The sequence below is a fragment of the Penicillium cosmopolitanum genome (genome assembly GCF_028827165.1).
Source record: "Penicillium cosmopolitanum strain IBT 29677 chromosome Unknown utg000008l:1.0-4398992.0:1.0-4402845.0, whole genome shotgun sequence".
Lineage (NCBI taxonomy): Eukaryota > Fungi > Ascomycota > Eurotiomycetes > Eurotiales > Aspergillaceae > Penicillium > Penicillium cosmopolitanum.
The window spans coordinates 3,164,122-3,190,221 of NW_026622678.1; the positions used below are offsets into that span (position 1 = coordinate 3,164,122).

The 26,100-nt window shown below is 48.8% G+C and overlaps 8 protein-coding genes across 8 annotated transcripts; 5 read left to right on the top strand and 3 right to left on the bottom strand.

Moving 5' to 3' along the window:
* Positions 1-147: 147 nt before the first annotated feature.
* On the bottom strand, positions 148-1,985 carry N7509_007778 (ankyrin repeat domain-containing protein; the record flags this gene model as incomplete). Its single annotated transcript, XM_056632415.1, has 2 exons — positions 148-1,700; positions 1,742-1,985. 2 exons carry the CDS (start codon positions 1,983-1,985, stop codon positions 148-150), a joined length of 1,797 nt encoding a protein of 598 aa, XP_056487966.1.
* Positions 1,986-3,618: 1,633 nt separating this feature from the next.
* N7509_007779 (uncharacterized protein) lies at positions 3,619-4,626 on the top strand (the record flags this gene model as incomplete). The annotated part of the gene is made up of 5 exons (XM_056632416.1): positions 3,619-3,696; positions 3,747-3,845; positions 3,917-4,073; positions 4,254-4,423; positions 4,495-4,626. 5 exons carry the CDS (start codon positions 3,619-3,621, stop codon positions 4,624-4,626), a joined length of 636 nt encoding a protein of 211 aa, XP_056487967.1.
* Positions 4,627-6,578: 1,952 nt separating this feature from the next.
* Positions 6,579-7,427, bottom strand: N7509_007780 (SGNH hydrolase-type esterase domain-containing protein; the record flags this gene model as incomplete). Its single annotated transcript, XM_056632417.1, has 2 exons — positions 6,579-7,306; positions 7,373-7,427. 2 exons carry the CDS (start codon positions 7,425-7,427, stop codon positions 6,579-6,581), a joined length of 783 nt encoding a protein of 260 aa, XP_056487968.1.
* A 1,427-nt stretch (positions 7,428-8,854) lies between these two features.
* On the top strand, positions 8,855-10,237 carry N7509_007781 (cystathionine gamma-lyase CYS3; the record flags this gene model as incomplete). Its single annotated transcript, XM_056632418.1, has 5 exons — positions 8,855-8,959; positions 9,016-9,101; positions 9,166-9,613; positions 9,669-9,749; positions 9,794-10,237. The coding sequence occupies 5 exons, from the start codon at positions 8,855-8,857 to the stop codon at positions 10,235-10,237; spliced, it is 1,164 nt and encodes a 387-aa protein (XP_056487969.1).
* Positions 10,238-12,917: 2,680 nt separating this feature from the next.
* Positions 12,918-14,340, top strand: N7509_007782 (protein-histidine N-methyltransferase; the record flags this gene model as incomplete). The annotated part of the gene is made up of 3 exons (XM_056632419.1): positions 12,918-13,073; positions 13,264-13,566; positions 13,648-14,340. 3 exons carry the CDS (start codon positions 12,918-12,920, stop codon positions 14,338-14,340), a joined length of 1,152 nt encoding a protein of 383 aa, XP_056487970.1.
* A 243-nt stretch (positions 14,341-14,583) lies between these two features.
* N7509_007783 (putative NADH-ubiquinone oxidoreductase 178 kDa subunit) lies at positions 14,584-15,432 on the bottom strand (the record flags this gene model as incomplete). The annotated part of the gene is made up of 3 exons (XM_056632420.1): positions 14,584-14,713; positions 14,801-15,045; positions 15,157-15,432. The coding sequence occupies 3 exons, from the start codon at positions 15,430-15,432 to the stop codon at positions 14,584-14,586; spliced, it is 651 nt and encodes a 216-aa protein (XP_056487971.1).
* A 1,153-nt stretch (positions 15,433-16,585) lies between these two features.
* N7509_007784 (uncharacterized protein) lies at positions 16,586-20,226 on the top strand (the record flags this gene model as incomplete). Its single annotated transcript, XM_056632421.1, is given in 3 exon segments — positions 16,586-18,966; positions 19,235-20,053; positions 20,067-20,226. The coding sequence occupies 3 exon segments, from the start codon at positions 16,586-16,588 to the stop codon at positions 20,224-20,226; spliced, it is 3,360 nt and encodes a 1,119-aa protein (XP_056487972.1).
* Positions 20,227-21,657: 1,431 nt separating this feature from the next.
* Positions 21,658-25,136, top strand: N7509_007785 (putative C2H2 finger domain protein; the record flags this gene model as incomplete). The annotated part of the gene is made up of 2 exons (XM_056632422.1): positions 21,658-22,709; positions 22,736-25,136. 2 exons carry the CDS (start codon positions 21,658-21,660, stop codon positions 25,134-25,136), a joined length of 3,453 nt encoding a protein of 1,150 aa, XP_056487973.1.
* Between the last annotated feature and the right edge of the window lie 964 nt (positions 25,137-26,100).

A 26,100-nucleotide genomic window follows, 5' to 3' on the forward strand; every position in this document is an offset into this window, starting at 1 on the left:
CGGGCACTTTACATTTCTTTCATCAAAATTAGATACCCATGTCGGCGGTTGAGCGGAGACCAACGGCGCAAAATTAATTCAAAATATCACTGCATCTTGTGTGTAGTAGATCCTAGTATTCTCCACGTACAATGTTGCAGAAAATGACTATGCTTTAGGCTCAAGTAGCTTAGCAATCGTCATTTGATCAAAACGAGCCGCCAAAGTTGACGGCGTCTGCCCCGTTTCATCTTTCACGTTGATATTCGCCCCTCTCTCAAGAAGCAGGTTGACGATATGTTCGTGACCATGCTTGGCAGCCAGAAAAAGTGGTGTCTTCCCTTCTGAATCCTTGGCTTCTATATCCGCCCCCCTGTCAAGTAGCAGTCCGACTGCCTGTTCACGACCGTATCCAGCAGCATCGAACAGCGGCGTTCTAAAAAAACGTCCAGACTTGTAATCCACGTCCCAATTGTTATCAAGTAGCACCTCAGTGATAATTGCATATCCCTCTCGAGAAGCCCATTTAAATAAACCACCACCAAGCCTCTCCCAGGGTTCAGAGACTTCCGCGTCTCCCCGAATGAGTAGCCTGACTATGGACACATGTCTCACCTCAACAGCGTACTCCAATGCTGTTTTACCGCTGCTTCTGAAGTCGATTCCTGCTCCATAATCAAGAAGTAGTTTGACACTCGAGTAATGTCCATTTTTAGAGGCACATATGAGTGGTGTGCTATCATCAACGCCTATCCAACCTGGCGCACCGCCCTTTGTATCTGCCCCATTTTCAATCAGCAGTCTCATGGTAGATTCGTGCCCACCCCCGGATGCCAACATTAATGGCGTTGGGTCAACATGTCTTTCTCTTAGGTCGGCCCAAACGTCACTCCGTGTCAGAAGTAACCATACGAGATCATGACGTCCATGTGCTGCTGCATCTGAGAGCTGTTTTGAATTATTGTTTCTCATGATGTCTCTCAACGAATTCTCTGTGTAAATGTCATCCTTTGATATGACGACATCGTGTTCTCCCTGTCGTTTTCGTATCCGCGTCGCGCGACGGACCTGAAGACAAATATCTCGAAACGGGCGTTCAGATGATTCAAAATTTGCCAGATCAATCCTCTCCAGTTCATCCGTCCAAACCCTTTCAAACCGCTTTATTGAGAATAAAATATCCCGGGCAAAGATAGCAATGTATTCAGCGCTGTAGATTTCTTTGCAGTTGAGAATTACCATTCCCAGTCCTTTTCGCCCTATACCCATAAAGCGAGCATATAGATGGACCCCTCGATTATCCACAGTAAAGGGGTCATCAAGAGATCCGAGCGGGTTCGCCTGGACGATATTATGGGAGTTGGCAAAGGCTGCAGGAGAAGTGGGAAAGCCATCAATACTACTCTTTGATCGCCAAGCGAAAATACTGTGGTCATTCGAAATCTTCATAATTTCCTGCTGAAGACGGATGAAAGCTATTTCTTTTTCTCCGTAGACCAAAGGCATGTTAATCCCAAACAATCCCATTAGAGAATAAGCGCGATCCTCAATCCTGGAGGTTTGTCGCCCTGATGCCCAGGACATTCGTTGCGCGATACTGAATTCATCAAGATCCTTTTCATGAAGGAGAATATCAACAGGTATACCCGTAGACTCTGCGACCACTTTTTGACGGTCGGCTGTGAGTTCTAGCATCGTCCAATTCTCGTCGAAAAACACCACTTTTGACGGAGCGAGCAATTCTTGAAGCGTCCACCCCGACTAAACCATCTGCTCTTCTCAAAGGGCTTCTCGGTCGGTACATCAGCGAGAAAAGCATAACAGACAGCGGCTTGCTCGTACCAGTAGTACATCGAGTTGATGGCTTCTGAAAGCTCTGCACTGCTGGTCTTGTCGATGCAGCAAGTATCCACCCAAGCATAATCCAGACCTTCGGCCTTTGCCATCTCGCAGCATCGTTCGATTTTCTTGTACCCTTCTTTCCTCTTTGCGTCGGGTCCGCTCATCTCTTGAAGGCTCACTTCTTGCCCTTTGACCCAGGTATGTGAAAGGATGGCGTATTCTGGGATATCTTCGTCCCAGAATTCGACGATTTCGAAGACTCCATTCTTGGACTCTGTTGTTTTCAATAGCCGCAAGGTTTGGTATGTCTTGGCTTGGTTGCGAGTTGGGTTATGTATTTTATTTGAAGCGGATTGAATGGGATATTCATTGGATAATCAAGAATAGGATCTAGGTGGTAACCAAGGGGCAGTGATTTCCGTGGGGGAAATGAGGCTGAGGAATGATACAGGTGAGCCGGGCGCATATATGAGACAGCTAATTCGTTACAGTGATTCTTACATTGCCCATGTCGCTGCACGTGATAGTCACTGCATACACTGACATCTATTAACTACTGAGAGCCTCTCCCCTTATACATCTGCCTCACGAAAGTGAAGCCAAACGTTAGAATCATAGATCGTTATGTTTATGATGAGGCTATGGATTGAGGATTAATGGGCCTAATTGGTAATAACTGCATTGAAGCCATGAAGTTCGGCAATCTAGATTCCCTCACTTTAACTGGTTCCCTTTTAACCTGTTCCCTCCCACTTTAATGCAAAAATTTCAGGACGAGATCAAAAGTAACTTGTAGCATTGATAAAAGTGGAAAATCTCGAGAAGTGAAAAACAATCATAGGAACTGTGATACTTTTGCAATCATCACTCGAGGTAAGTTTGTGGTCTCAGTAGTCACTTTATTACTCTGACTAACTCAAAGATATATATAGCATTGTATATGAACAACTACTACAGTGATGAAAGAATGATGAAGCTGCTTCCCAAGGAACTGCGCCCAGACAAGGTCAACGGTCCCAGTGGCCTAAGTGACAAGAAAACGTGAATACAAACGTACAAATATAGCCTACCTAGGTAGGGTTTTAAGACTGCACTCCCATTGTTTGTTCATTTCATTTCATTAACAAGATATTCACTACAAAAATACCAAATTACCACTTCATGTTTGCAGACATTTTTCTTGAAAAGTGCAGGTTAATGGTCGGGGTAGTTTTGAGCTGCCAGGACCATAACTTTCAACCAAAGTTAAACCATACTACATTTTCGGTCCTCAAAAATCACTCGCCTAAGAGCACCACTATACTTAATTGTATATATTTAACTGAGACGTATTTAAGCAGCAAAAACAGTAATACTTAGAGAGATAGAGAGAGCGGCGATGTGTGTAGAATCCTTAGTTTAGTCCGCCCTGGACGCTATCGGCTGCCATAAACGTGACCCAATCATTCAATCAAATAATATCTAGATATTCCCTTCATAGTGTCACATGTGTAGTAAATAGTCTCTCAAAAGAAAAATTGAAATAATAGCCTTGAAAAAGTACAATCCAAAAGCCCAAAAATAATTGCGTGCCGTGGCCTGACTCGCCACTCGCCCCCACTCCCTCCTTTCCGTTGGCCCCCACTCGCTCTTTGGCAACCCATACATAATTCAGGACTGGAGTATTTGAAGCATCCAGTCGCTCACCTGAGTTCCATCCTCTTGAGTTCACACCCACTCCCACTAGAATGCGCCAGCGCCATTCTTCCACATAAAATTTCTGATTCTCGTTCTACTCTAGTTCTACTCTCTTGAATCATGGCGCCCTCCGACGAAGTGTGGAATTCCAAGAAAGAGATCAAACTAGCACTTGTGGGTGATGCAGGTGTTGGGAAGGTAAGAAACATTTTCTTGTTCATATCAAAATAGCTGACCATATATTTAAGACAACCTGGGTATCTGAACTTATTGGCCCGGAATTACCTGCCAGGGCCACCGCGACCGCCGAAATTGGCTACAAGCGTCGCGGGTACTACTTTCCAACTGTATGTTTCATTTGCTTAATCTAAAGCATCATTCTACTAGGTGCCAGTCCGCTCTAACATATTCGTGATAGACTATTGGTACTTTCTTTCTCAATATATGGGATATATCTGGATCCCATACTACTACTGCTCAGGAGAGGGCTCAATGGATCCATGATAGTGATGCCGCTATTATTATGGTTGATCTAGCCGACCGGGCAAGTATCGAAAATGTAGTATATTGGTATAGTATGTTCTCCCAGTTTCATTTGCGCCATATTTATATCTGGCTTTGAGTTCACGGTTCATTAATATCTGATCTTGTAGGAGAGATTCTGTCATCTCGGAAACATTCCGATAAATTGACATCGCTACCAGTGTTAATCTATTGCCGGAAGGCCTATAAAAAAAGCGATAAACGTGCAATAGATCCAACAAAAATCTTTGGGTCCGATGAAATGGGGAACATGCCAGTTTTATACGAATCATATGTAGATCTTGCTGGACCCGAAGTGAACCAGATGGAGGCGGCCCCGAGGGGTAGCCGGGACGAAAGACCTATTAAATGGATTTTGGAGCAACTTATCGGTCAAAAGGTGGTATGTTATTTGAACCTCTTTATCCCTCGCTGTGACTCTATTGCGGCAGCATTCATTTACCTTTACCTTAGGAAATATTCATAGGTTGTTGCACCGGCATTCCGGCTCCAACCCATAACCCGGAATTAGAAAAATACAAGGCTGAGATGGACGAGGCAGCAAAGGATTTCCGGCTGCCCGATGAGGACGACGGGGACTTGTAATTAATGAAGTTAATTTGCCCTTAGTCATTTGATTGGGGTTATGATCAATTCAAAGCCAGTTTCAGCACAACATCGAGTTTTTATCTAACTTAACTACCGAGCCGTCATCTGGCCCTAGTATAGTTACCACTCTCGACAAAGTGATTCCCATTTCTCAAAGAAAACAATTTCAGGTACAAATACAGGGGCTGGGCTTATCTTGACATGCTCTGGTGTCCGGAATACGTTATAATAAAATAAACAAAAATTTGATTTCGTCCACGGCCAAGCTGATAAGATTCCTACCTAAGTGCAAACAGAAGTACGAGTAGAATCAGACCAAGTACATGGATTACTATTCTGAGTGCACTGTAATGTAATTGTTCAGCCATAATTTAGCAATAGGGGCGATAGGCTCACTTGGTGGTTCTCGTCACATTTTGTCCAGTAGCGGTATCCGTTGATTGAAAAACTGCATTTTTGCTGACGTCCTGCGGAACAAGACTGTTTATAATTAGCGCTTTTTTATTGGTTCTAGGACGCTTGGGTATGAAGGGTAAAGGTACGCCGCGGTATATTTTGTTGATTCCTAATATTCCATCAGATTTATTTGCGTCTCTTCCATCCGATATAACGGGAACAGGATGATCGTCCGCGGATAGATCCGGTGATAGAGCGGCCTCAAAGGTGCTCCGACATGCTAGCGAAGCTGATATAAGCCCTGTTAAAAAGAGAAATTGCATTTTTGTTCCTTTGATCGGAAGAACTCCAACCTTGAACGCCGGCAGGTTCTGTCCGGGGAAGGGCTGCGACTAATATAGCATTGATTGACAGAATTTGGAGGACGGCGTGCGTGAGCAGCATGTTACGAAATAGTGTCCGAGTTTATCTGAATATGCGCTGTTCAAAATTAATCATCAACAAAACCCAGACCGAGGCCTTTTTATACATCTTATTTTAGGATGTTAACTAGCCTGCTAACGAATTTGGCATTTCTTGCTTATGTGTCTTATCGGATGGACAGTGTCACGTCGGGAAGTTACTTGCGATTTGTGATAGAGCAATCGTATCTGTCGTGATAAATTTGTGTATGCAAATTTAGTAGCAGAGGTATAAGCGGACCAGTGACCTTGATCCCATTGGTGTCGCTCTATCCAAAGGGGGTGTCGCTCTACCCGGGACCTAGTACTCCCAAGTCTGTGACACATTTAATATGCCACTATGCATCCTAAGTTAGTTATTATAATTCACACGTTGATAAGGCTCCTGAAAGGTAGTCCGGAGATATAAAGCAATCTAGCGATTTCAAACCTGGGCAAGTGGGTTTGTGATCCGATATTATTTTTCTCGCTCAGCTTGAAAAATCAGTGTGGCAGTCGTACTAGAATTCCAATCCACCCTTCCCACCCCTATCGCGTGACACTAAAGCAGCCGTAACCTATGTCTAACCTTGGAACCCGGGAGGCACCTACCCGGCTACTAGCCACAAACAAGTCACAATAAGTGCGCCCGAGGAGACAGGGAGTCCTACTCTTCACGTCCACCGGTCGTACTAGCATTGGCCAGATATACTAGTAGCTGAATAGAGAAATATATAGAACGTTCAAGTATGACCAACAATGCCCTGTTTCATCCAATCTCAGCATATATTGCAACCTAGTATATTATGCAAGCCCTAGAGTCTATACTAACTCTAGCCATTGTTCTTTGGCTGCAGGTCTTGCAGCATATCATCAGGACACAACGACACCATACCAACAAAGACAAGAATATTTTATTGGAAATTGCTTACCACTCTTTTAATGCGGTGTATCCTCAAAACACCTTGTTGATTTAACTGTATGTAAGCCGGCAGACATGCTCGTCAGAACATAGACTGGCTAGCACTTCAAGGAGTGATTCATGATGAAAGCAAGAGAAAGGGAATAATAAGAAAAAGATAATAGCAAATTTCCCCCACTCCCAGATCATCATCAATTATCTTTTTTGATCATTTTCACTAGCTCACTAGCTACAGCTTCCATCCCTTTCAGATTTGGATGAAACATCGGACCACGTTGGAACAGCAACCGCATACTAAGCCCTTCTACCCAAGGCTCCTGGCTACCAAGTGCATGATTTTGACTGATAGTGTGCATTGGCACTCTGGTACACCATTCAGATCGACTGGAGGCCACTTTCTCGTAAGCGAATTGTAGTCCAGAAGCAGTATTGCGGTGATGATCAATTCTTTCTTGGCCAAACGCGACATCCCGTCCGGGCGTTGTCTCAGTGCCGAAGAGAGCCAGATACTCCACGAGAAAGATATGAGCGTTAGGAGTTTTCTGGTGTATTTCATCGATAACGCCGCCCATACGGTCGATAAATTCTTCGCTTGAAATGGTACTCGCTGCCGGTTCATGCTTGGGGGTTCTAAAGGCCCGAGTGACGATGGCCTTGATGGCGTTGATAGCACATATAAAGAAATTCATGGTTTTTCCCACCAAGGTATTATCCCATGTATCCTTGAGAACTTCGCCAATATAGCCAAGGTCATTTCCTCCGGCTGTTATAGTAATAATATCCACGTCGTTGGGTATTTTCGATATTTGTGGCGCGAACGTGGTCTTTGAGAATGGGGCGGATTGTTGTTCCGTTGTGATATTGAGCAGTGTCGCTCCAGATGAGGTCAAATCAGTGAGCTTGGCGCTCAATGCACCTGCTAGGAGGGGGGGTAATTCTTAGTGGAACGCCGGGCTGCAGGAGGCTCATCTTGGGGGTAGGATGCCAGGGCCAGCGGCAAAGGAGCTTCCGAGGCTGGCGATATGAAGTTGATCGGCCATGTGGCAAATATTTGCTTCCGGGTGGTGTATATCCCAGGATTTAGGTTATGGGCCTTTGTTACTTTGCCAAGCGATTTTAGATGACGGTAAAATGGAAAGATTTGTTGACTGGAAAGCTGGGTGGGCTACGACGCGTCGTCGCCCTGGGCGGAGAGCCGACATGCAGATCTCGGCTCCCCACAATCCTCCCGTTGTGGGGCGGGAGATCTTTCGAGGAAAGGAGAAGAAACCATATCCTTGATCTCTGGGAAAAGGATATCTATGCGCGTCTTTTCTCATTGAATAATCACCAACCCTGATATCCCGGTCTCGCTTTGCTCTGGATGCCAAGGTGAGATGCAAACGAACAGACTGGCCCATCTTGTCCACTTTGGTGTAGCCTTCATGAGGATGAAGGGTGGGTTCTGATACTTCCCCAATCATTGGAAAATTGCAAAGTATCGGTATCGTTTAATTCACCCCATGGTATTGGAACTTGAATGTCCCTGGAGTGACTTTGATATAGTGTTGCAGACATGACTACGTCTTCTACTAACTAGTACTACCTAGTATACATGCCAATGCCTCGCCTTCCTAGCTATCCTTCTTTATTGCGATGCCGATTCGTGGTTCCTTCTTAATATTGCCATCCCCTTCCACTCTCCCCAATAATTAGCAGTCTTGCATATAGAACAGATATGGTGAATGCTGGGAACCCTATCCCAACTTGCCTCGGCTCCGGTGGCAAGTTCCGGATCGGGTACAGTGCGCATACCACAGTCGAGATCGAAATTTTTAAAAATAGCGTTTAGCCAATAGAGTTAGAAGAAGATTCTCGCATCAATGTGACTCAAGCTACATCCCTGGATATAGGTATATTGATAATATTAACACTAGTAATACTAGTATCATGATTGTTAATCCGAAACTGTTTAGTATGACCAATTACGCCGAAGACTCCGAGTGATCGGGCAAAGCAGACTTTTCGCCGACAAGGCGGTCGCGGCTCCATCCGGCCAAAAGAGGCCAATTGTGGAGTAATCTGCATCTCACGACCACTCACAATGAGACGATCGATCACAACCCACCTGAGTTTGCTGCAGGCAACGTAAGAAAAATTAGTGACAGTCCACTGAGTCCACTGGATTCAGTTCCATAGTTAGAGCTTTCAAACTTTTTTGTGACCTTCCCAAACAGGGCCCAACAAAGCATTGTTTCAATCCAATCCGGCCACTCCAACGCCTCCCACGTTTCGGTGCTTGCTAATCAAAAACCCTTTCAACCTTTTGAGTTACCTTGTCCAAAGGCGGTAAATCTCATCTTATCCTACATCAATCACGACATACAGCTCTCCAAGCAAGCCTTTCTTTTAAACTCGCCTCTTTGCTTTTTCTTCGACTTCTACTTCTCTTACAATTGCATTAATTGCAACACACACATCCGTCAACATGGGATCTACTGAAAACACTCACACCACCGAGCGTCGCTTTGGAACATTGGCCGTCCACGCCGGTGCGCCTCACGACCCTGTGACTGGTGCGGTCATCGCTCCCGTATGTTATGCGCTCTCCCTTGATCCAACCACTTTCACTAACAATGAGGCAAACAGATCTCTCTGTCCACCACCTTCGCTCAGACTAGCGTCGGTAGCCCTGTCGGTCTCTACGAGTACACTCGTAGCTCCAACCCCAACCGGTCAGTCATTTATTTCATGTAAATCCCACCCTACAGCAGTACCAAATAACTAACTTCTTCACAGCGACAACTTTGAGCAATCGATTGCCGCTCTCGAGAACGCCAAGTACGCCCTTGCATTCTCCTCTGGCTCTGCCACTACTGCTGTTGTCCTGCAATCCCTGGCCGCGGGATCTCACGTTGTCTCGGTCTCCGATGTCTACGGTGGTACCCACCGCTACTTCACTAAGGTCGCCGCCGCCCACGGCGTTCATGTGACCTTCTCTCCTACCATTGAGCTTCACGTTGAGGACCTCATCCGTCCCAATGAGACTAAGCTCATCTGGATCGAGACCCCCTCCAACCCCACCCTCGGCCTGGTCGATATCCAAGCCGTTGCCGAGATCGCCCACCGCCATGGCATTCTCGTCGTCGTCGACAACACCTTCATGAGCCCCTACGTCCAGAACCCGCTCGACCACGGTGCCGACATTGTCGTCCACTCCGTGACCAAGTACATCAACGGCCACTCTGTTAGTTCTTCCTCAATTCCAACCACTTTGAATCCTTTTAACTAACATTCTCCAGGATGTCCTCATGGGCGTTGCCGCCTTCAACTCCGAATCCCTAAACGAGCGTCTCACCTTCCTCCAAAACGCCATCGGCGCCGTCCCTCGCCATTCGACTGCTGGCTCGCGCACCGTGGTCTAAAGACCCTGCACCTCCGCGCCCGCGAAGCCACCAAAAACGCCACCACCATCGCCGAGGCCCTCGAAGCATCCCAGCATGTCATTTCCGTCAACTACCCAGGCATCGACTCGCACCCTCACCGCGCTATCGCACTCAAGCAGCACCGCGACGGTATGGGCGGCGGCATGCTCAGTTTCCGCATCAAGGGCGGTCAGGCCGCAGCGCACAACTTCTGCAAGTACACTAAGATTTTCACTCTGGCTGAGAGTCTTGGTGGTGTTGAGTCTTTGTGTGAGGTTCCTTCTAGCATGACTCATGCTGGTATCCCTAAGGATCAGCGTGAGGCTGCGGGTGTTTATGATGATCTTGTTCGCATGAGCTGTGGTATTGAGGATTCGGAGGATCTTAAGGATGATGTGCTTAAGGCTTTGGAACTTGCTGCTTCTGGTAAGAATGGCAGTGCTTAAAATGTTCGGGTTGTTTTGTTTTTTTTATGGGTATGGCCGGTCTTAAATGATGCGGTTTATTGCATTTGCCTTTTGCATGCATTGTGACGAAATTAGATAATAGACGATTTTCCTTGAGGGGTGTTGTTTTGATACCCCGTTTACTCTTCAAATATTTTTCCTGTGTAGAATATTTTGGCGTAGCAGAGCCTCCATGATTAGTCTTGTCGCTTGGGAGACAATTATGTGATCAGCTGTGGTGTAAAGTATCTTACCTAGTAGCAGCGCCATGCAAACTACAAATCTGGAGTCGAGGCAGATCCATGGATGTAGCATACCCGTCCCGCAGACCAACAACTTCACAGTTCCCGAAAAGGACTAGTATAATCCATTGAGAGTACCTTAATGATCTCAAACACAACTTGGTATTTAGTTAAACTTCTCACTTCTATTACCATACATTGTTTCGACCGATCTTCCATGGCTACCACCACCACCACTACTACTACTACTACTACTACTACTACTACTATCACCATGCACACTCAACCCGCACTAATAAACACCCTCTGCCAAAAAGGCCACCACCTCCTCACAACAACAAGCACAGAGCGCGCCATAAAAGCCTACATGCGCCCCTCCAGACCATACAAAGACGAAAACACCACCCACGACTCAACAGCTCTAATAAACCTAATATCCAACTTCCACGCAGGAACCATGTCCTCACGAGAAAGCAAAAACCTTCGACACATCCTATGCACACGTCTAGACCTCCATACCCGAGTAAATCAATACGTCAAGATACTAGGTATCGATTATCTACCACCGATTGAAGTATGGCGTGAAGGATCACTTGCGCATCTGGGTGTTCTTTTTAGTCGGGAGGGATTCCAACGCATTTATTCTATTATTATTGATCGGGGTTGCTGGGTATTCCTCCTGGTGAGGATGGACATGCGGTGCTGTATTATTTGAAACCGGTAAGGTATCTTGCGGCTGCGTTTTGCGTGGCTGGGTTTGGGGTTAGAGATGTTGAGAGGGCTGTTGGGGAATTGTGGGGGTTGTATGAGTCGCGGACGGTTTATGTGCAGTCTCATAAATGCCGGAGGTTGGCACTGAAGAGGGTTGGTTCTGATGGGTTTGGGTATGATCGGTATCAAGGTGATACTACTAGGAGACATGTGAATTCTTTAAAGAAATGGTTGAGGGGATTGAAACGTTTTGGGGATTCGATGCTTAATGATTTGGGTAGTGCTATTGTGGTTTAGACTTTTACTGAAAATTTTGGTAAAATAGGTATTAGCTAAACGGATAGCATAGTATTCAAAGTTCAAGTTGATATATACAAATTAGAACCCTTGGGGCTCGCTATATTCACAGTCTAGTATTTGAACAATCCATCTTCCCCTGCCGTTCTCAGAGAGCACCTGCATCAAGCCTGGAAGAAAGAGCCAAGGCGAAACGCTCATCATTATACCATACCACATTAGCCATAAGCAATGGCATACCCAATTCGAACTTCAAGCATTCATAAAAGCCATTGGTTCCCTTCAAACTTGAACCATTCAGCTGTCAGCTCCCCTTTCTCTAATCCACCCAGCAACAATTTTCTGAACCACCCGATCCATAACCCCCATCGCTTTGAAAAAATCATCAAGTTTCTCATTCAGAGAGCGCATCTCCTCCTCCTCCGCATGACTATTGAGACTGTCCCGCTCCTTCATCAGATTCCTTATATGTCCATCTATCAATTTACTGAAACTGATAAGGTGCCCTAGAATGTGCTTCTCGAATGCCCTGGATCTGTTTTCTATCGCATGTCTGAATTTGGTAAAATCCTCTTTGCTCACTTCGGGAGGTCTCTGCTCGATGGCCGCGACGTTTGCCTTCAGGGCATTGATTTCGCGGAGTAATGTATGGCAGTGATGGCATGATGGAGGGAAATTGTAGTTTATGTTCACAGGTCCTCCGACCGGGTATGGGGTAATGAGTGGGTGAGGATTTGTCATCTTTTTTTCTTCATTCTGTTTTCAAGTTGGTTATGGAGTTTGTCTCACAGGATCATGCAGCACGATACGAGATATGTATGGTATCGAGGATAAGAATTAGGAAGAATGAAGAACTTGAACTTCAAATTCCAGGCTGCTACCCCAGTTTTATATTGATGAGTCATATTTCCTTCCTTGACAGCCGTTCTAGATTAGTATTTCCAATATTTAGGTTGCATTGCTTAAAATATTCTTCCATGGAACAGTACTAGTAGTATCAAGCTACTATACCGAATTGAGACGAGATGAGGCGGTTCGGCCTTGAAGCTAGTAATCTCCCCTTGCTCCGAGAACACGAATGGACCAGACTAACGGATATATTCCAGATACGGAACTGGTCAAATATTAGTTGAAGCACAATATTCCAAGGTCCCAAATACCCCGTAGCTGTAGATAGTTTTTTGCATGCCCAATCGGGCAAGTGGGTGAAGATTAGTCATCATTTCCGCCCGCCGCAATTTTTGGTATGCGGCAACGAGAATCCCAGAATAGATAGACTCACGGCTTTTTTGACATCGGAACGTCTCGAAAAGGTGTTGAATTAGACTTCTGGCACCAGGAATTGTACCAGTCTTCTGAGAACGGCCTCTTCCGCCACCAGTCCGCTCCAATCGTCCCGGGACAGCGCTCATTCTGAACCAGCTTTGAGAATGGCGTTTAGCTTCGGCTTTGCTGGAGATGATATCGACATCGATGATACTGAAGTTAATAATGAGTCTCCATTTGTTCCTGCTGCCGCTGGACAAGGGGCAGGCAATTCTCTTCCTGAGTTGGTGAAGGCCAACAAGCATGACATGGATGAATGGGTAAGTCTTTTCGAGAAATTTGTATCTTGTATCGCTTTTTGCAATTTACTCTGTTGTGGAATCTGAAATGGTCTCTGTGACTGAGTGTAATTTTAAGCTATTTTGTTCTTGATGTTTCGGATTCACATCCCGCGTTCTCGTCTTCGAAATACTATCTATCACTTCTGGATCAAGTCTAATTGTCAAACAGCTCTCCATTCTGCCGTCGCAAATATATTATAACCGACTAGAAATCGGCGGCACACAGATAGTCATCGCCCGTCGGGAAATATTCGATATCCGCACTCAATTGATGGCCGAAGATAACGAAGGACACGACAACGAGGAACTCATCTCCGGCCTGGAAGAAGGCGACTTGAAGCCCAATTTCTACGAAGGCGGTTTCAAGACGTGGGAGTGTGCTCTGGACCTAGCAAAACTAGTCACAAGTGAAAACGCGACCACCGAGTCCCCAGTATCACAAACTACTACCACTACTACCCATACCATCGAGGTTCGTACATCCCTGCATCAACATCTTACCGTGACCTTTGACTGTGGACCGCATAGCTGACGCCAATACCCCTGCACGCAGCTTGGTGCAGGAACTGCAGTCCCATCACTGGCTCTATTCGCGCATGCATTGAGCCAGACAGAGGCAGTGGAGAACGGGACTCCAACTCGGAAAACCCATTTCACATTCGCAGACTACAATGACTCCGTCCTGCGTCTCGTCACACTGCCTAATCTCATTTTGACCTGGCATATTATTACCCAGTCGCAGGATGCTACATCGGTAGTTGAAAGCCAGGATGGTGCTCTCCCGGCTAATACGACCCAGGATGAAGAACTGGATATCACGCCCGAGCTACTGGATACCTTCAAGGCTGACCTTACGCGGCGGGGTATTTCCCTGAGCTTCATTTCTGGTGCCTGGTCCCCTGAATTCGTGGAGCTTGTGTTTTCTTCGCCTTTCGGAAGTGGGGACGATTGTCAAACCTTGGTTCTTGCCAGCGAGACGATCTACTCCCCTCTATCACTGGTTGCGTTTTCCGAAACTCTTCTGGCGCTACTGCGTCGCTCTAGCACCGCTTCAAGCAAGACTCGAGCTTTGGTGGCTGCTAAGAAGGTCTACTTCGGCGTGGGAGGGGGCGTTGATGAGTTCCTTGCCACTCTGAAGAATGTTTGTGCTGATGAATTGGAAGCTCAGCAGAAGGTGGACATCCAGTCGGAAGGTGTTGGCCGAGTTATATTGGAGGTTACACCAGTCGGAAGTGGCGCGCAGTAGATTTATTACAGTAAAGTCAATTGAAATTGAGCCTTTTGAATGCAACAACCAAGGAGTACAAAAATACCAGTGTGAAGAATTCAAACAAATGAAATTCAAGGGATCAGATGTCGGATTGAACTTTCAAATCCTAACGTATATGTACATGTTTTACCTCATTGCGCATGTCTAGTGCAAGACAGCCAACCCAAACAGAGAGAAAAAATAATAAGACTCGACTCCATCCTCTTCATCGCAGATACCTTAGACCTGTGTCCGGGCAACCCGAGCCTTCTCGGTCTCCTGGTTCTCGCGCTCGTAGTGGGCAATGACCTTGCTCAGATCGGCCTGGGAGCCGGGGGCAAGGTTGATGATGGGGGCAACATTGAAGAGACTAGAAGAGAGAGGGGAAATTCAGTCAGTCAAATTAGTCACACCTAGGTCGGACCCGGAGCGGGAGGGAAATAGCGGTATCACATACTCATTCTGTCTCAAGGGAACGAATTCGCGGGGTCCTTCACTTTGAAGCAGGTGGCGGTCCTCGGCAGCCTTCTCCATAACTGCGGTGCGAATGGCGTTACGCTGTTCGAAGACCTCTTGGGAAGGGGTCCACTTGGCAATGAGGTCGGAAATGAACGACTCGGAGCCGGATTCCTGTTGCGCCTTGGTGAAGCGGTAGATGAGGTATGCGGAGACGATGCTACCGGCGGTGACGTAGAAGCTGCGCTGTTCAGTGGAAACCACAATGTTAGCAATCCGATTTCGTGGCATTGGCGGTCTGTTGAGACTGGGACTCTTGAGTCTTCAGAGGTTCGGATTGGCGGGGAGGAAGCTTACACCGAGGCCTTCGTTCACGGGCTCAGCGTGGGCGTGGGATGAGCCGAAACGGCGAGGAGCCTGGGTGCGCAGCACCTGCCGCGTCGAGGCAGCACAGCTTCTGGCGGCGAACATGGCTGTTGGGGGATAATTGAGGAAAGTCGGGTTGGTGATGACCCTTTCCGCCGCGATGATAGGATGAGGTTGCGTGCCAACAAGATCACGTGTTTGGAGATCACGTGCTGAGCACTCTACTGGGACTGGGTGTGGAACTGCTGTTCCATACCGCCTTGACATCGCGAGGCGGTGTAGATTGGTCTCGCTAGTACTGCTAGCGTCTGGGCCGTTGAGTCGGAGTGGAGTGTACATTGACCACCTGGGCGGGACCTAGATTTCCATATTCCAGAACCCATTCCGGTTCTTTACATCTTCCCCTCTCTCTTCTATTATTGATTTCTAGATCTATGCAATGCAATGTGAACCCCGCTGCCATGAGAAATCATCCTGCATATGCAAGCCCATCGGGAATCAAAGCGCCGGGTCCCTGGGGGTGGATGTGATGGGCTGAGATGACAATGCCTCATTTCTTCTTCCCTCCTCCCCCCTAACAGAACTAACAGCACTATTTTCGAGCAGGGGCCCATTGGACCCATCGTTTCTTGCCCATCATTGCGGGTTTTGCAGGTCGTGTCGGGCTGTCGATTGAACATGTCAGCTTTGAGAGGGTCCCCACTATGGCCCTACAGTTTACTTGTTCGTCCTCGCCTGATTTTGTTGGTGCCCAATGCCCCCATGGCGCACAACAATTGGTCTCTCTTCGGTCCGAAGTTGAATCTGTTCGCTTCACATTCCGAATACTGGGTCTGCGGATCAGCGTTGCGCTACAATCTCCATCTATTCGGCCTGAAGATGGGTACCAACGCCCACTAAGGTTCGGTCCGCTGCGGTCTTCCCAATAGGGTCGCACATTTCAAGTCTTCCATAGTCGCTTGCAATTGAATTCTCCTTGTCACCCTTTGCGCCCTTCTGACTTCTTCCTTTCTTACTGGATATTGAAATTGAAATTTGGACTTGCCCGAATTGTCTGCGTGCTGGAACGGGCAGCCTTGCCTTCGTGTATCGCACCGATTTGTGCCCACTCGTCTGACTGGATAGCCCAGTCATTGACTCCCTGCCCGATTGTCGCGTATTCGACGCGGCCTTGACTCAATATTCTTAGCAAATTGAGCCCTAGTACCCCTTAGTCTGGCTAGCGTTTGGGCTATATCTTGAAGCACCGCCTGGCAACTTGCAAATGTACAGTGCAGACCGAAGACCCATGGTATCACCAGACCCGGAAATTTACTCATCAAGTTATTATATTTATTGCTCACAGTGATCTTATTGGAAACACGTCTTTCCATCATCAACCCATCCACCCAGAGACTTGGGCACGCATCACTCAATCACCATGGGAGCCGGTGGCAAGAAGGCGAAAGCCAAAGATAAGAATGGGAAGGCTGGAGCAAAGCAGAAAAATAAGAACACCAAGAGTCCTGAAGCGACAGCAGAAGACCAGACGACAATTCAATCCTCGACTCCTGACAGCCCGGCCCCTGTGGTACAAGAACCCGAACTCGGCCAAGCATCGGAACCAGTACTTGAACAAATCTCAGAAGCCGTCGAGCCACTTGAACTTGAACCTTCTCCAACTCCAGTCGACCATGAGGAACCTGAGAAAGTCTCATCTAAACTTGAAGAGCCCTCAGATCAACCACCCTCTCTGAAGGAGACCCAAACTGACACCGAAGGTCCCGTGTCAACCGACCAAGACACGACCGAGGTTCCTATTGAGCCCGAAGAGAGCCAACCATCAATCGAAGACAGTCACCAGCCTGAGCCTGTCGAAGAATCTGCCAAGCCGGAATCAAGAGAGCAGACGCCTGTCGCGGCTCCAGCTGTCCCATATTCGCCCGTGCCATCGCAAGTGCCACTACCATCACCTTCCCTGACGGAGGCCCGGTTTGTGTCCAGCGCTTCACCAGAGGCCCGATTCTACCCTGCGTCTCCGGCAGTTGTACCCTACGCTTCGCCTGTGCCATACGCCTCGCCCGTGCCGTACGCTTCACCTGTGCCGTACGCTTCACCTGTGCCATACGCCTCGCCTGGATCGTACGCCTCACCCGTGCCATATACGCCGCCCCATCCATACACATCACCTTTCGCATCGCCCTTTGCGTCGCCCTTTGCATCACCTTTCGTCTCACCCATACCCAAAGTCAGCAGTCCGCTGGCTCGTTCTCATTATCCATATATGCCTCCCGCCATGCCTCCAACAATGTCTCCCACTGCAACACCCCCGCCACCTCAAGCACCAGCTCCTCCTATGATGGCACCTCCACCCCCTCCATCAACCAATCAGAGCTATACCTCCGCTGTTCACTCGCCCGTCATGAGCTCTGCCCGGGTCGTTCCACCATACGCCCATTATCCTCCCCCTCAGCCAAGCCCTCAATACATGCACCGGAGCTACAGTGTCTCTGATCAGCCATATGCATCTTCATTCCAAGCCCTCCGGGACCTACCCCTACCGGGCAATGGCGCAACACACGAGAACGGCACTATATCACCCCCTGATAATAATGACGCCGAACATATCGAGCTACTGCAGCGCATCCAATCTGCAATTCCAGACATCAACCGTCTACTGCATGGCTTCCAACACACTCACACCCGACTCAACAGCCGCGAGGCAGAAATGAAGCAGATCGGCAACCAGCACGAGCAAGCATTAATGCACAAAGAATTCTACATCGAAGCACTTCAATCACAAATGAAGAAGACCGCCAATGAAAGTGCCGAAGAATGCGCCAAGCTGAAGAACACTATCAACGAACTGCGTCTCGAGCTCGGAAACTTACAAGAGAAGCAAAGAGATCTTGAAGATGGATTGGCGACGCACCAAAAGTCCAACGAAGAGCTTTCTCAAGGCAAGAGTGATCTCGAAGCAGAACTTGCCACGTTGAACACCAGCATTGAAGAATCCAAGGCCGCGCACGAGAAGGAGCGCGATGAGCAGAAGGATGAGCATACGAAGGCTCTTGCGACGCAGAAGCAAGAACTGACGGAACTCTTCGAGGAGATCAAGAATGAAGACGAGAAGGCTGCTGCTGAGACTCTTGAAGCGCGCGAGAAGGATCTCCGTGAACAACACGAGACTGACAAGGGTGAATGGGAGAAGGAAAAGACACTGATTCAGGAGACTCTTGAAACTCACCGTAACGAACTCGAAGCGACAAAGACAGAACTAGCTTCTAAAATCGCCGCTCTTGAATCCAAGGAAAGCGAATTGGAGTCTCGTCTTGCTGAACTCACCTCGATCCGCGAAGAAGTTGCCGGTAAAGTAGCCGAGCTCGAAGCTAAAGAGAAAGAGCTCCAGAATACTCGTGACGAGAACGCGAAACAGATCGAGATGATCCAAAACACCCATGCGGGCGAGTTGGACTACATGCGTGAGGGCCACGCGAAGGAATTGGCTACCGCTGCTCAGGAGCTCAATAACAAGATTGCCGCTGTTGAGGCCCAGCTTGTCGAGAAGGAGAAGAGCTGGGAAGCTGAGAAGGCGGGCTTGGCCCTGCAGATCTCTGAGAAAGATGGGGAGCTGTCGAGCTCTGAGCGGGAGAAGGAGAGATTGGAGGGAGATGGTCTCGTCAAGGAACAGCAACTTCAGCGTGCGGTGGATGAGATGAAATCGACTATTGATCATCTGGATGGTGATTGCGACCGGCTGAGGAAGACACTCCACAGTCTTGGTGAGGCCACCGATCTTAAGACTAAGGGCGACCGTTTCTTGTAAGTGAGCCAGCAGTCTGAGTTTATCCTTCTTTTCCTTCTTTTTATATTTTTCATGTTTATGATTTATGATCACGATCACGATCATGTTCACCTGGGCATCTCCATGTCCGTCCATGTCATTCATTATTACATCTCTTTTGTCCAAGCAATGACCGATCTATTTCCTTTTACTCCGAGTCTATAGAATGTCGATATCGCCATAAAACCTGAACATGAACATGAACATGAATGTATAAGTCTGATTCTAATAAACCCATCTCTCTAGTACCGACTGTTTCAACCAACTCTCCCAAATGATCCACGACCTCTCCCAAGACCACTTCGCCTACCTCCCCATCGATCCACCAAAAGACATCCTCTCCAAAATCCCCTCCGAACTCCCCTCCTTCCTAGACAACAGCCCGGCCTCCCGCGACCTCCGATGCGCCTACATCCGCCACGTCGTTTCCAAGACCCTAACCTACCGAGTCTTCCAACCCTTCCTATTCACCCTAGGCAGACGCTACGACAAAGCAGACACATTCTTCCAAATGCTGTCGATGGATATTCGCCGTAAATCCGTCCGCCGTGAGGCATTCTGGCGCCAGCAGACTCTAAAAGCAGCATATACGACTTCGGACGCGAAACAATCTATTAACGTCGCTGCGGCGGTGATCGTGGATGAAATTATCGATCATATCAGACATTTCGCTGATCCTAAACATTTGGATTCTCTACTCATCACCGTTCGCAAGATTGTTAAACTTGCGGCTGAAACGTGGCGACATGCTCGTGTTGAGCGAGAACTGGTGTTAGCACTCCTACCCGCGCCAGATGCGGAAGACGTCTCGAATGAGGGGTGGTTGGAGTATGGAGTTGCGAAGGAAGTTATTGGCAGTCCGATTCAGCAGAAGAGTGATCCAACTCGGCATGTCGTTCTAAGGACATTCCCGTGTGTGGTGCGAGAGGCTGCGCATGAGGACTTTGCTTTTGCATCGGGTGAGAGGGCGAATTCGTGCGTTTACTCGGTCGGTGAGGTTCTTTTCTCCGATTCACCGGTTATTATGGCGCGGTTGCAGGAGGTGGCGAAGAAATCTACGGATACGTTGGTTAATGAGGGGGGGTCAGTTGGGGTTGAATTTGTCTCCGCCTAAGACGCCCTCCCAGGAGAATTTGCCGCTGAGGGGGATTGAGAAGTTGGTTGGTATTCATAATTCGCCGAAATTGACGGTGCAGTCTGCGCCGAATAGTCCGAAGGGACAGTTTATGAAGACTTGATGAGATGGGGGGGAGGAGTGGGGGTGGGGGCGGAGCGGAGCGGGATGGGAGGGTGCTTCCTCCCTTTCTGAGACAGGACTATTGTTTCTTTTGTTTGTTTGTCTTTTTTTCCTTGGCTTGTATTTTCCTTTGGAATTGTTGGATATAGGGAATTGGGTGTTTCTGTTTGCAGCGATTGAGCGATTGAACTATTGAGCGATTCGGTGACTTCGTGTGTGACAGTGAAAGTGTAGTGTGTATTATGTATAGGAATGGATCAGCTTGAGAAGCACAAGTAAAAGTAATGCATAGTACACAGTACATAAGTACTCCGTAGCACTGCCATGTATGACGTGTGGAATGTATCAGATTGTCTCAGACCCTGAATCTACCCATACTGTACTGTCCAAATATGCCCACTGGCGTACCCCGCAGGACCACAGTGAACCATGGAGCATACCGCGCCACCCCAAATATCAGGAACGCAAACAAGCTGCAGTTAGTCTTCAGCCCTATATGCTATATGCTATTTGCTCTGTGGCTTTGCCAAAATGGACCCCACGGAATATATTAATAGAACTGGACATACCATACTCTGGCCCCCAATACCTTAACAGGATCTCTCAGAAGTGGCTCAGTAAGCCTGCAAACACTGCAAATATGCGCACAGCCTTGTTTGGTCGTTTCACAGTAGTCTGCCTCGTGGGGTCGAGATAGGATGAAATTTTATGTGAATGAAGTATATAATATATTGTTGAGAGAGAATAGAAAGAAGAATACTAAATACTTTCTATTATTCTGTAATAATTAATTTGTGGTGGCCGAGTGTTCATGTTCATGTGTTCGCAACTCCAGCGCGTAAACCAGCCGAGCGCGCGGGGCCGTCAGGGCGCTAAATGAGGCTCATTTCCATTTCCACCTGCGCATTTCCACTCCTACGAGTATTTCACCACATTCCACTCCCACAAGGCTGACCTCGACTCTCTTGCATGACACAATCGACCCTGGGTATGTAAAAAAAGAAAAGAAAAAAAAGATCATCCCATGCGACCACTTCCTTCATCTCCCTCGTCCTCTAAATCCTTTTTGTACCCCTCCACTCCCTCCGCTCCCTCCACTCTCCCTCTGGCGCGGCCCCCAATTGCTGACACTCCGCAAGCTGACTCTCCAACTCGTCTCGACTCCCCTCTTCAGCTGGGTCGCGCGCATCTTTTCTTTGCCCACGCGCACTATTTATTCGCTCCTGCACGGGGTCCCGATGACCGATGACCGGGTATTTGGATCTATATAACCCCCCCTGAGCGACGGAGTGATCTGTACCCCAATGCCAATTCAACTTTCAGCTTCCCGCTTCCTGGCCCTCTCTCGCCCCCTTCGGATGGTGGCTCGCCCCAACTACCACCTGTCGCATCTGCTTCTGCATGGGCGAAACTAACCCGCGATCATCTGAAAATGTCGAGTCCCCACACTCTTCACTCGCCGGCGGGGCATACCCATCCGTTGGAACTAAACACCTCGGACCCTTATCTCTCGGCGCCTTCCGATCCTGAAGAGTCGGAATTTCAGGCCAGCGCAATCCGTTTGACTCCAGTCGGTGGTAGCCCAGGCCACAGCGTCTCGTCTCCACCTGATGGGGCCGGCGCTGCCTCGGTCTCGGTCTCGGGTCACTCTGCTCAAGGCCAGGGTCAGGCTCAAGACTATCTGTCCCCGCAGAATAACCACTATATCAATCCCAGCGCCTCTCTCTCCCCCAATAATGCCGAGTTTCTCGCTCCCTCCGATATTGATCTTGCCAGTGGCATTGGGACATGGTCGAATGGGGCCGCGGCTCCCTTTGGTGCGGCGGTATCGCCAACATCGACTCACCAACACCAACCCTGGACACCGATCATGGGGATGAATACCTCCTCGCAGTACCTCAACCCAGAAATTACCATCCCGAGTCCAGCTTCCGCAACGGAACATTCTTCGGCCCAGAATAATGACTTCCATATCACCCCGGCGTCTTTTATGAGCCCAACACAACCAGGCCTCGGCATCTCGAACCAACCCTATACACAGCCACGACTCTCCGTTTCCTCTGAGCACGCTCCAAGGCAAAATAATGCATCACCCGCCGTCGGTAGAGGTCGGAGCCCAACTGTCACTGTGGAATATATTCCTCGTGGTGATTCCCCAACTCAAGAACCTAGTGGACACGTGCGACGTGCGAGCCGGTCGTCTGCTCACCTCTCCGTGAGTGGAATTGGAGACGATTCCAGCGAGGAGGGATATGAGAACGATCAACAACCTATCTCATACACTCCTATTGAACGAACAAACGGTCACCATTGGCACGGTCTTGATCCATCGTCGCGAGGAAATGACTACGTCCCAAGCCCGAATGATCTCAAAGGCGACCGAGAGCGCGAGCAGAGGATCGAAGCCATCAGTCGCTGGTCAGAGCGCGTGGGTAGTGAAGCCGGAGATGACGATTACCCTACTCTTCCCCGTCTCGAAGGAAAGTACCGAATAACCGACTTCGCGCAAGGAGCACGGGAGACCGTCCCCTTCAACAAGAAGACTATTTCAACCTGAAATTTGGCCCCACCGGTCAGGCTATCCCCCCGCCTCGTCTCATGCTGCATGAAAGTAGCGAGGATGAATATAGCGAGACGTCCAAAAGTACTGCCGACGCAGAAGAACCGGGCCGATATGACCGATCAACACCAGAGGTATACTCCTCCCTGGAGCAGAAATCGCCGGTAGAAGGCGAATCCCGTCTTTATCCCTGGAACGACTATCCAAAAGGTCCCATTCGAACAGAGGCGATGCAGCCCGACAGTTCGACGGCAGCCATGGTCGCTTTTGAAAAGCGCACGAGAGATTTGGAGACGGCTTCTCTCGCTGCGACTATCGACAATAACAGCATTATTAACTTTGGCGCGAATTTCGAACGAATGAGCATTTATGATGGAGTGCCGAAGAAGCCAGAGAAGCGCAACAGCACTTTCTTGAAGCGCTCCTACCAACAGGCATCTAATATGTTGAAGCGTCAGGCTTCGGATCTTTCGCTTGCCGCGGTCAACTCTCACCACGCAAGCCCAGAGCCAACGCAGCGCAAGGACAGTGGCTCTCACCGACATCGATTGAGTCTGTCCACAAAACACTCACGATCTCCAAGTTTGAGTAGCGCTCTCCTGTCCATGTCAGGCCAGCTAGCTGCGGTCGGCGGCAGTAGTTCGGTTCAGGCCGCATCTCCCAATGCTGAGCCGAGCGCTGGCAGAAACAGTCTCCAGGGTCGGAATAGTCTTCAAGGCCGGAGCAGTCTCCAGATCAAGGCTCGCGGGCGAAGTAGGAGCGAAGTTCCCAGAGCCCCAACACCAGGACTCATTGACTTGATGACCACTCATGGTGGGCCTCCCGTCGCTAGTATTACCCGATACCAACAGCAAGAGCTCAGCGCAGTGCCAACACCAACCAGTGCAGCACCGGAGCCCGAAATGGCCGGTGGTGAAGATGAAGACGACATTGATTTAGCCGAAGACAAGGGCCTGGTAATGCAGTTCCCGCCCATCACGCGTCTGCCGGTGCCCACGTTCGAAGGGTTCAAGGCGCAGATCATGCAATTAAGCCCTGGCTTAGAGCCTGCTCTGATTCATCGATTCGCACATGCACAGGTTCAGCGGTACAAGACCCTTGTCGAGCTGCAGCAGAAGCATTCCGCTGCAGTCGCCAATCGAAACTGCAAATCTGTCAAGTTCTGCAGCGCGCTTGGGGGTCAGCCGGTGCTGTTGCAGCAGCAGATATCGCTCGCTGATGCTGAAGCTGGGCAGACTCAATTCCGCATCACGGATTATAGTCAGGGTGGCGATCAACAAAATGCCACAGGCGAAGGAGCCATCGCTGCAGCGCAATTTCCTCCAGGCGTTCCTCTCCCGCCCGTTGCTCGACTGCCGGCTCAGTTTGAGTGCCCGATTTGCTTCCAAGTGAAAAAGTTCCAGAAACCCTCTGATTGGACCAAGCACGTCCACGAGGATGTGCAACCGTTCACGTGCAGTTTCCCTGAGTGCATGGAGCCCAAGTCCTTCAAGCGGAAAGCAGACTGGGTTCGACATGAGAGTGAGCGACATCGGCAGCTTGAGTGGTGGACGTGCTCGTACCACGACTGCTCGCACATCTGCTACCGCAAAAATAACTTTGTCCAGCACCTAGTTCGCGAGCACAAGATGCCCGAACCTCGGGCGAAGAAGACAAAGGGATCGACGGCCACGGCAGAAGGATCTGCAACTACGCAGCGGGAACAGGAGTTCTGGCAGATAGTCGCTGACTGCAGGAATGAGCCCGAGCAGACTCCAAGCAAGGAGCCCTGTCGCTTCTGTGGGAACGTTTGTAGCTCCTGGAAGAAGCTAACGGTCCACCTGGGGAAGCACATGGAACAGCTAGCCATGCCGGTTCTGGAACTAGCAAAACAAAGCTCGTCCACCCCTAGCCACATCCAAAGCCAAGTCCAAGTCCCGATGGTGGGCGGGTCTGCCGAGTCTCACCACGCACCTGCACCCTTCCAGAACCACCCACACCAAACAGAAGACCCTAGTGCATCAGCACAACTAGCTCGGCAACAATATTCCACTAACGATGTCGGCGGCCCAGCCAGCCACAACCACGCCTTCTTCAACTACTCCGACATACCCATGTCCAATTATCCGTCTATCTCGGGCACCCAGTTATCGATGGAACCGGAATCGATCGACCTTCCCGGCGATCAGTTCCCCAGCTACGGAGGCATGGGGCAATACCATGACCAAGCCACGCTCCACCCACCGACCCAGACCCACCCCCTGCATCAACAATCGTCTTCCTCGTCAACGTATCCACCGCCCTTCAACGCGGTTCCACGCGCCCGAACTCCCGAAACGAACCCTACAATCGTGCAGGGCTCCTATCGCTGACTTCTCAGCTCCCGCCTCAACCTCACCCTCACCCTCAACCGCCGGCCTCGTTGTACTCCGATCCGAGCCAAGCTGGCCCTGCTGGGTATCCGGCATACCAACCCGTGGCGCCGAACACTAATGTCAACGGCTCGTATACATCCGCGTATACAACCAGTTACTCGTCTCAGATGTGATGAAATGATCTACGAATTTTCCCTTTTTTTTAACGTGACGTTATGTTGTGCCTTTTTCTTTTCCTGGCTTCGATTGGCATGCACTTTGCATTTTCTGGGCGTGTGTCTACGTGTCTACCTGAGTACAGTACTCTACATATACCCTTCCCCCATTCGTTTTGTTGTGAATCCGAGTCGTGATCTTCATTTACCCGTTCCTACCCCGTGTCGGCTGATTGTACTCCGTACGTCACGTTTTATTAGTCGTGCATGAGGGAAGGAAGGGTGAGGATTTAACTTTTGCAGATTCTTTTTGGAGATATATTTTATTTCTATTTCTATTTTATTTCTTTTGGTATTGGTATTCAATTTATCGACAATGAATCTTTTTTCTTCTTCTTCGAGTTCTTCTTGGGCTTCTTTTTACCTACATATGTACATGCATACATAGTACACAGTAGTAGTACATAGCTTAACCTTCATTAATTTTTGTACATAGTATTGGCTGCCATTTTCCTACTAGTTCAGATGGACCAAGACCAAGACCTTGAAAAAGTACTAGTACTAGTAGCCAATCTCAGTTTTCCCGGGTCCCTCATGGTATGTTTTCTTTTTCCTATTTCATTCCAATTCTGCATGTTTACTTTTTTTCACGCCTCGATAGTCTCAGACTTTTTCCCCTTCCTCCAGCCCAGGCCAGGCTTCCATTTCTGTTCCACCCCCTCTTAACGGGGGTCACGTAATCGGAGTTAAGCGATTTCCCGCATGCGTGGAATGATGATGGACCTACTGCCTAGCCTAGCCGAGAC